This window comes from Sparus aurata, chromosome 7 (assembly GCF_900880675.1).
Source record: "Sparus aurata chromosome 7, fSpaAur1.1, whole genome shotgun sequence".
In the NCBI taxonomy this organism is placed as follows: Eukaryota; Metazoa; Chordata; class Actinopteri; order Spariformes; family Sparidae; genus Sparus; species Sparus aurata.
Window position 1 is genome coordinate 14,656,146 of NC_044193.1, and position 10,214 is coordinate 14,666,359.

Here is a 10,214-nt window from a genome sequence, read left to right on the forward strand (position 1 = left end):
AATGAAAATCTTTGGGGGTTCAGTGCCTCAAGGACTCAGAGAGGACAGTAGGGAACCAGAGACATGCCCAAATAAGCCAGTCCCATCTTTGTGGGCCAGGGGTCAATGCAGTTACCACCTGCCGAGGGGTGTTAGATTGATGGTGGGGATGGACACCCGGAAAAATTTAGTGCAGCGCCAATGCCAATAACCCGTCATAGAGAGCGGGGAGTGGTCTGAGTCAGGGTGGTGTAACGGGTATAACGGACTTGATTGAGGACGTTCTAAAACTTATAGAGAGCTGTTTGAAGGTTGGAATCGAAACGACTTTTATGCTTATGATTTGTACATGTACTTACTGAAAATAGACTGGTGAAGGTTGAAAGGGGGAGGAGAGTTACATGATCACGTTTACAGGTCCTGGTCCAAAACTACAGGAAACGACAGTTGGCAATGCTGGATTATTGGGTTTTGGCCCTTTTTAAATAAATTTCTCGAAACCGGACAAGAGAAGGCTGTGAGGCCGTGCACACACCACAGAGTGCTTGTAGTTAAGTCATCTTGAAATGTTAGAGCTGACACTGTGTCCAGCTTGGCAGCTTTCCTGCTGGCCTGTGGGTCCATGTAGACAAGATGAGGTGACATTGTGCTGAAATTCAGTCTCTAAATCATCCGAGCAATGTTATATCTCCTTTTAGCAAACAGCTCTGTTAATGTGCGGTCATGATTGGCATGATTAGCATTCAGTTTTTCAGTAGCACTTAATAACACAGCCCAGGATTTACAGCATAATCTTGTTGTATGAATCAAGTATAATAAAATACTGGTGGTAAACTTGTGATTAATTGTAGGTACAGTTGAGAGTACTTGATACTTACAGGTTACAGTATTAAGGAAGAAAATACTGGAATATTCTGCATAAGCAATAAAGGTGGCCAGGGAAAATCACTCAAACTCTGTATGGATGGGTTTTTGAAAAGTATGAGAAATACTGTACAGAGAGGTTATAACTGGGGGGGCTTGGTTAGTAGAAATGTATAGAGGACTCAAAGGTCCCATATAGCAGAAAGTTAGATTTCTATCAGATTTTTATTATAAAGTAGGTTTTTGTGCTATATTTAAGCATCGAAATGCTCACTCCACAGTGAAATGCACACAGCTTGTATTCAGAAACTGTGCCTTTAAACAAGCCTTGAGGACTTCTGTGAGTGTGTGATGCCACGTCTGCATCGTCATCATCGCCGGCCACGCTCCCAGCACAGCTGCGGTTGAAAAAAACATAGCAACAGAGCTGATGTGGAACATGATGGGCGGTCCTTGTTCAGGCTTGTGAGAGCTGCCCAATCAAGATAGAGTGGGCGTTCCGGAAGGTGGGGGGACCCCCACGAATACGAGCATAATCTCTTGGTTGTCTGTACAAGCCTGTGGACAATTTGTGTAAGTCATTCGATGTGCTGGACTGTGGATTTCTTTGCGAAGGACTCTGATTCTCCGTGACAGTCCAAATGATGTGACATGGATTTTCTCGACTGCATCATCTCAGTGCCTATCTCCAATCTGCCAACAGAGGGCAACAGTAGCTAACATTAGTTTGAAAAAAGATAACGCAAACATAACACTAACCAAAAGCTTCTAGCACAAAAGCTCCCTTTAGACAAATATGTCCAAGATGCACATTGATGTTTAAGAAATTAATTTACCTTTCCCTTTTGTGTCATACTGTATTGTTGGCTTGCAAGTGGTTGAATGCTAACGTTAGTTGTCTAATGGTAGCTAATGGGTTAACAGACACATTGTTTTAATTGAAATATGGCCTCATGTCCCTTAGGATTCTTTACTTTTATCATCTTTTCAGTTGCGGATCAAATAGGAAGTGGTCAAATAACAATAATTTGTGAGATTTCCTTATGTTTATAGGACCTGCAGCCTGGAACATGGCAGTACAACATTTGAATTTCCCACTCTGAGCCTGATGTCGGAGGATAAATGCAGCTGTGTTAATATGGCCTATGTGCGACCTTTAACAGGTAAAACTCTAGCCCACTACATGGGTAACTCAGCCAACCAGTTTAAGTTGTTTGCATCGACTACACAGTTGATGATTTCCCTAAAATACCCAGTTGTTTCTCCCTTAGTGCCCGAAGTCGTTTTAATCCACTGTACAGTTCCAGTGCCAGTAGTTTTGTATTGGTACCAGTATCACATAATGAAAATACAGTCTTTTATAGACTATGTTGTAATGTTTCATGTAATATGTCAATCATGTTATTTAATATTTATGGCAACCTAAAAATACCCAACACCATTTAACAGTAGAGAATATGTACCTGTGAGATGTGCAGACATTTCTCCACTTTGCTTCAATGATGTTGACATTTAGAGAAGAAAAGAATGATCGATACAACAAACTCCAAAGAAAAGGATGTTTATTTGTAATCTATATAGAAATGATGCAATGTGCATCTTGTAGGGGACAACTGTGAGACAGAAATACTTTGGTACGCTTGAATCTCCAAGTAGCACAAGATCTTTACAGACAAAGCAGCGCGTACTGTGGTGGCTTCTGCACGTGCTTTCAGGACAACAGTTCCTTCAGATTCTGTATTCAACTGTGCGAGTTGTTGCATCATTGGACATTACATTTATTTTGAAATTTTGATGGAGCAGAGAACGCCATTGCTTCAATGAATATTGCACACTGAAAAAATGTCATCCAAGGCTCACGATGTAACTGATACTTAACGAAAACAAGTTTGCTGAGTTTTCAGTAAAATTAATTAAATCAGTGTTGGTGTTCATATGATGTACAGTATAAAATTGTTACAAAAAGGCATATGTGATTTACAAACAATTCAAATTCTACAATACAAATGCCTAAACCGAACATTAGAAACTAGAATCCAGTGGTAGTTCCGCAGAGCGCGTCTGCACACGAAATGCGCACGATGGAGAGAGGGCTGTTAATTTGTTTTAGAAAAATGTTATGCTTTTCCTTTTTTCTAACTGATGTTCTAACAGACCCTATGAATAATCAGAATCAGAATGTTTGCTGTCAGATTTTCTAGTCTATTTTTTTGTCATTGTCTTAGCAAGGAGACAACTAGATACTGTATATCAAAGTTTACAATATCAAAAAAGTTAGACACTAAAAATATTTCCTCCTGAAATGTGTTGCAAATGTAACTGCAATACCTCCCAACAATAAAAACAAAAAAATACTACAATAAAAGTGAAACGACATATAAAGTGCAAAGAGAGGTTTCCATAAATGCACTGGGACTGACTGTAGTAGTCACACAGGCAGTGTACAAATACTCTAAAAATGCCACTTCCCTTTTCTCCTCACTTCCTCCTTCTCTTTTTATGATTCTGTCTTGATTGGTTTTTTCAGGATGGATCTTCTCATGAATGCATTTCTCACAGTATTTGGCCAAGGCCTTGTTCAACTTGTAACTTAAAAGGACGTCAAGCAAGATAAACTCTATACACTGCATATTGCCACTCAACGTGTTACGGATATGTACTCTGATAAATGCAGGTGGCTTGTGGTACATTCATTTTCACTGCAGGGATAAAGAAGAACAACGACGAGAGATTAGATGTTAGCTCGGGGCAACGAGGCTGCCACAGTCACGGTGAGGGTGTTTAGACGTTTTCTATTTTGCTTTTCTAATTGCTCAATTAGTTTTACTGAATTTACGTGAAGTGAGAATTTTTAATCTTTTTCTTCTAATACACCATAAAACAATTCCTCATCTCTCCGGAATCAACAGAAAGGTAGTAAACATTGAACATGTTCTATCTCAAATACTGCCTAAACTGAGATCAGTGCCAACTACAGCGACAACAATTGTCACATCAACAATATTGATATAGTAAAAAATAAAAATAAAAATTACAAGAGAAGAAAAAAAAAATTACAACAATAATATATAACTCTCTTCATAGAAATCAAACCAGAGCATCTCTAACGTGGATATATATTGGACAATGTAAACCTACTATTATCAATGTTAGCAAATATGATAATAACACAGAAAGCACATCAGTCTTATTCCTCTCACAGAGAGCGCTCACATCATCGTTTCTACAATGGTGTGGGTGGGCTTCATCAAGCCATTGTTCCCGTTTGGGTCCAGGGGCTGCGTCAGCTCACTGCCCTTTAAGCTGTACTCTTTCGGGCGAGAGCTCACGCCTGACTTCGCCGGGGCTGCCACAGCTTTGATCCTCTGAGGGAAGGAAATGAGAGATTAGATTAATAAACATCATGAAAGTGGAGCAGTTTAAGGCTCAATATTACTGGGGAATGTGCTTGTTTGCTTTTTTGCCAAGAGTGAGATGAGGCGATTGATGTCACTGTTATGTCCGTACGCTGAATGCGAAGCTACAGCCAGCAGCACATCAGCTTAACGTCGGCGGTGGTTGCGTGACGACCTCAAGGTAACGTCAAGGGGAGACTCTTTAATGGACCGCGAGGGTCATGTGACCCTAACGCTAGCGGCTGTGAGCTGTTGCAGCATTATCTTTCTGACCAAGCTGACAGCGGGTGTGATGATGATGCTCATTAGCCGAGATGTACACTCAGGATAGTTCGCCACTTCATCATGGGGTTCAGGTCAGCACAAACCAACAAAAACTAACTATAACTTTGTTTGCATGAATATTCTTAATAAACATGCAATATGGCTAAGTAAGCTACATATCTGCCTCATGATCACAATTTTTGCATTGTTCAAATAACTGTTTATCAGACGAAGAGATGAAAAAAACATGGCAGGTTGATTAACAATATTTTTTTTCTTTTCCAAGGACAGCTGCGTTAAGTGCTTTTCCACCAAGCTAACAGCACGTCAAAATATCTCATTTATGTATTTGGATCCATCCGGTTGGATCACGATCAAAGTCTAGAAGAGACTCACGATTAAATAATTGTATCCCTTGTCAAGTTAGGACTGAACAGAGCCCCGCTGCCAACACCATATCCAGTTCTCCTTAATACGTCCATGTTCTCAACTGTTTACCTTCTTATGGCGCGCGAGAGGACAAGCTATCGATGCTACGGAAAACTAGCATACTCACGGTCGCTCCTGTGAACCTCAGTTTTACATCCATTTTGGTACAGATTAAACAGACAAAACACAATGTCTGACATGCCGACATTCAACTGTGAGGTGATTTCACTCACTTGGTGTGCTTTCTCCATATTTTTACCAGTGCTATTTGCAAGATGATATATTTCCTATCATGCTGGCGCAGAACATACACATTTCTGTGACGGTAGTTCTCTGACGTCGGTTCGGTTTGTCTGGGCCCTGAAGGTGCTGGTCAGAGGATTGCCTTTGGACAGAGCCAGGCTAGCTGTTTCCTTAGTCCCGATGCTAATCTAGACTAACCATGTCCCGGTTCTAGCTCCATATTTAAAAGTACAGAATATAAAAGTGCTATCGATCCTTGAACCTTTGTCTTGGCAAAGAAAAAAAAAAAGAAAGATCATAACTGTTCCTTTAAAAGCACTAAAGAGTGGAGTCATCTCACCTCGATCAGGGGTCCCTCAGACTGTAAGATCTTGATGACCATCACCATGGGGATGCAGATCATGGAGGACAGGGCCAAACACCAGCCCAGACCGATAGCCCAGTCAGGGTACTCGTACACCTTGTTATAGGTCAAGGGCTTGTACTTCACCAGGGAGAAGACAAAGCAGCCCTGAAAAACAAACACATGCTTCTTTTAGTGCTGGCAAGTTGCACGCCTCCAACTGACCTTGAGCGTATCAACATGTCACATATTCATGACCCCAGAACAATAAAGTGCAACGCTCTTAAAGGCTGCCAATGATCTCTCACCATGCACAGGACAGGAGTGATTATGGTCCAGCTCCATTTCATCCATGGGTTTGGTCTGTAGCCAATCATATCCTCAACTCCGTCGTAGAAATTATCAACTCCTGTCAAACACAAATGAGGAAATAACGTGAGGTCCAGCAAACACACATAGGCTACTTCTCTGGTGTTGTTGTTCGTTATCGTAGAGTGACCTTCATATCTGCCATCATAAATTAGCATATTTATGGGCCCTTATCTCTGTTGTCTCCAGCATAGACTTCTACTAGGTCATGTGTATGTAGTATAAACACTCTTTGCTTTGTCAGTCATTAACGAGCTCACTAGGTCATCGCTTATCTTTCCTCAGTGCTGATTGTGGAGAACTAGGCAAGACATATTGTGCAAGACGTTCTTATATTGTTCTCCTTTGTGCAGGTCAACAACACTTGGCTTAAATCGGCTTTTGGTTTCTTTTTCAAATCTGGCGAGGGACTACAGGTGGAAATCAGGCTGCGAGTCTGAACTGTGGCAGATATACATTTGCTCAGTTTTCAGTTCATTATTTAGTATTAGACACATCAGCTACACTAGCTCGTGGCCAGGTAAAGCAGCTATAAGGTCCTTTGTGATGCTGCTATAATCGCTTCTATTGTAACAATGATGAATAAAAAAGTTTCAAAGAGTCTGCAACAGTGGCTCCAGATTTTTCCACTTGAATAAAAAAAATACATAAATGATGTGTATTTATTCATATACATTGCACATTAATCAGCAGTTCTGTAAATGTGCCAGTGTTAGTTATCCGGCTAATTTTTAACTAGAGTCCTGTACAAGATGTTCTGAGGGCAAACATCTCAGCTTATGACCATTTACAGCCAAGCAATGCATACTTGTTAAACCTGGTCATAGGTTTTTTATGTCTATTGGCATTGAACAACCAAAGAGCAAAGTTCCCTCCTTGTACATTTGAATTTATAGTTTTTAAAGTCCTGAAGAAGTAAAGCAGTTAGAACAACAACCTGTTGAGGACAAAACACATATATACATTTTCAACCCAGAATAAAACTTTTGGTGCAGATCTGGATAAATTAACGGATCTAGGAATTGTTTTGCTCTTTCTTTAACATTGTGAGAGGGAATTTTTCTAAATTTTTGGTCATTTTCTCAGCTGTATTAAGGTGGCTGGTATCTCTGATGGAGGAAAATTTTAAACAGATCCAAGATGTGGTGAGCTTACATTAAGATTGGTTTCCAGTGTAGAGTGATACAGGGATCAATACAGAGTTTGGTATTGGATTTGGCTTGATTTGATTAAAGGGGACTGTTGGGCCTTGGCGGAGGCACGATTAAGGCACTGTTGTAAGAAGGACAATATTCTAAATCTACTCTTAACTGAGTAGATTTAAGTTAATTTAGAGGAAATCATTTGTGTTAACTGTAACAGATCTTTATTTTTGTTATGAAGGAAATGCTTAGAGAAAATATTTCATGTTTATTGTGTTAAGAATATTTTTACCACTCTCCATTAGAATATTTAGAGGGACTGCAAAGAGCATTTTCTGGTTAAACTGGATCGACAATTTACTGAACTTGTGGTTTTAACCTGCTATGATCGCCTGGATCGACACATTGAAGGATTGTTCAGATATGAGAACTTATTCCTGCCATAGTTTTATTACTTCTGAACCCCTTAATCTGAATCTTGGAGAGATATTTGTGGAAATATACTTCCTGTTTTACAGCCACAACAAAATGTTTGCAATTAAACAAATCAGTAATGTGGAAGATGCAGCACTGCTTTCATTCATCAGGCTAAATGCTTTTCCTTCATTAATAATAGTAGGATATACTGTAATCTGGTGGGAGGCAACCCCGTGGAGCCAATCACAATTTAGCGCGGGGACCAACACCTTCCCCATCCCCCTCACCACGCCCCTGCATGCAGTTAAACATATTTACTACTGATGTGGAAGGAACCACAAGGACACCTTTGTTTACCACCACAGAGATCATTACTTTGACAAACGACACACACTACAAGATCGCATAGAGTCGTTTCCACTTACCATAAACCCAGGCTACAGCAATACATTCAAAGAATGCAACCCACAAAAGGCACACACCACTGGCTGCATAGTAGTCAAAGAGTTGAAACACATACATGCCACCCTGGAAAGAGAAAAGAAGGAGAGCTGCATTAGTTATCTCTCTGATGTGTGAGGGAGGAAAGAGTCATGGAGATGGGGTGGGGTGGGGTATTAAAGCAGGAGTTCAAAGCAGCGCTCAAGAATGCTGGCACCCAACCAACAGAGGCAGAGTTCAACAGGTGCCGAGACGTCATTGAAGCACGGTTAACTGCTAAACGGAAAACGGCATTCCGAATTGTTCCATTCAGACACACAGGATGTGAGTGGTGAAGGTGGCTGGAGGCCATATTTGGTTGCATATTTGCTTAACAATGCAGCAACCGACAGACGGGTGGAAAAAAGTTTGTGGCACTATCTCTGCCGTCAATCAGGCGACGCGGAGCCAGCCTTTCCTTCTCTAAACAGGATGAGCGGTGGATGTACGAGAGCGCAGCAAGAGAGACTGTCGTTGAAACTTACTTTCGTTACCATGGCGAGTCCCAGAAGATAGCTCATGAAACACATTATGGCTATGAAGATCTCTCGCCGGTAACCCTTCCTGAGGAGGTCAGGATATAGATCCACAATGGAGGTGATCTGTCCTTCCACTTCAACAAACTGTGGAAGGGGACAAAAGCAACTGTTAAGCTCTCATGAGGGTAGAAAAAAAAATAAATCAATGTCTCTTTCTGTGTGCATGTAGCTCTTGTTTTGCCTCTACAAACGAGTGATTAGAGAATGAGAGCGGCCTTTGTTGGCCAGTAATGAGAATTTAAACAGGGCCGCTCTCTGCAACACTGGTTTGTTGCTACCAAGACACAAGAGAAACAAAACAACAGTGAATCACTGTCTCCGTCTCCCTGTCTCTGTCACCGGATTGCCTCATAAGAAACATAATGTCATGACAAACTTATTAAATTGTTCCTATCTATCTTTATGCACTGAGAAAACGCCTCTGCATTGCATGAAGAACCAAACAATAAACCCTTTACATAACAGTGGCATGTATGTGTGAGGGATGATAACAATATATAGCATTCAAGGCCGCAAATCTGCATGAAATTTATGGTCCTAAATGCACCCACACACACATGCACGCTGTCACCATCTCGCTCATGCTCTCAAATTTAGAGCGCCGGCCTGATCTCGCAGTTGGCTGAGAGGAGTAGCCGGCCATGTGCCGGACTGAGTTAGCACAGGAGTAGAATTACACTTGGAGGCAGGAAATGTGATACAGCCCCGTGTGGAAACGTTTTGTCTGCTTAGATTATCCTCTCTTAATCAAAGATCTGTCTCCTATCGACGTGTGATGGCTCACATGCAAGCTATTGTGATGACTCCTGCTAACTAAATGTTTGGAAAAAGGTGCGTTAACTTTGGGAAAAAAAACTTAATTTGCAGTGTTGGAGGGTTTTAAAGGGCTATAATCCTCACACGGCGTGGTTCAAGAGTGTAGTAAAATGCCTTTGTGGGAACAGGCTGCTTTTCCTGTCTGTCAGTTATCTGATACCTTGGAGACGTTGGACGTGTCACAGAGACACCAAATGTGTTTTACACATTGGGGCTGGCAGGGAGCAACCAACCCAGTGGAGCTGGCCAGCGTTTGTGTGAAATTAACGTGCAGTACACCAACTAACTATTCTGCTCATAGCTTGACACTGCAGTCATTGTAAAAATACCGACCTGGCTGTCGAGGCCCAGAAGCAGCAGCATGATAAAGAAGAGGATGGCCCAGAGGGTTGGCATAGGCATCATGGACACAGCTTTGGGGTAGGCGATGAAGGCCAAGCCGGGACCTGGAAGGAGAACATAAAAGGGGACGGGGAGAAGGGGCGGAGACAGGAATTAACATTTCTATCTAATTTCAGCTTGGACGACATGAGGGGAAGTAAAAGAACAACGTACAGGTTGAGCTAGAGAGGCTGACACAGCCAATAATCTACAGGAAGTGTGATCCAATATGGCCAACAATGCAAAGACCCTGGATAGATTGAACTGGATTGAGTGATGACTCATTGTTGGCCCTATGTGTTGAGTGCACTGAATGTCCTGTATATGTTTACTTGCAGGACAAACATCAACATCATATTCAATTGTGCATATTTACACTATATATTACATAATGTCCTGCTGTTTATACTGTATAAACAAAGCCAAACCATCCTACTGCACTGTAAAATCTGACAGTTAGTTAATTTAGCCTTTGCCTAAAAACTACCAAATTAAGCAGACTAGTATACATCGAATTGTTTTAAGTAGGGTCATCGTTTAACACTTTACGTTT

The 10,214-nt window shown here is 41.3% G+C and overlaps 1 protein-coding gene across 1 annotated transcript; it reads right to left on the bottom strand.

Moving 5' to 3' along the window:
- Positions 1–2,388: 2,388 nt before the first annotated feature.
- LOC115584856 (sodium- and chloride-dependent taurine transporter-like) lies at positions 2,389–10,196 on the bottom strand. The gene is made up of 6 exons (XM_030422701.1): positions 9,614–10,196; positions 8,411–8,548; positions 7,871–7,973; positions 5,826–5,926; positions 5,515–5,685; positions 2,389–4,208 (listed from the first exon to the last, which is right to left on the bottom strand). Exons 1-6 carry the CDS (start codon positions 9,683–9,685, stop codon positions 4,053–4,055), a joined length of 741 nt encoding a protein of 246 aa, XP_030278561.1. The 5' UTR covers positions 9,686–10,196; the 3' UTR covers positions 2,389–4,052.
- Positions 10,197–10,214: the final 18 nt, after the last annotated feature.

Coding starts and splice junctions, on each gene's coding strand:
- LOC115584856 (XM_030422701.1), bottom strand. CDS start 9,685: ATGATGCCTATGCCAACCCTCTGGGCCATCCTCTTCTTTATCATGCTG. Junction 8,549..9,613: donor TTCTGGGCCTCGACAGCCAG/GTCGGTATTTTT, acceptor CCCCTTCCACAG/TTTGTTGAAGTGGAAGGACA. Junction 4,209..5,514: donor CTGAGGGACCCCTGATCGAG/GTGAGATGACTC, acceptor TCCTTCCCTCAG/AGGATCAAAGCTGTGGCAGC.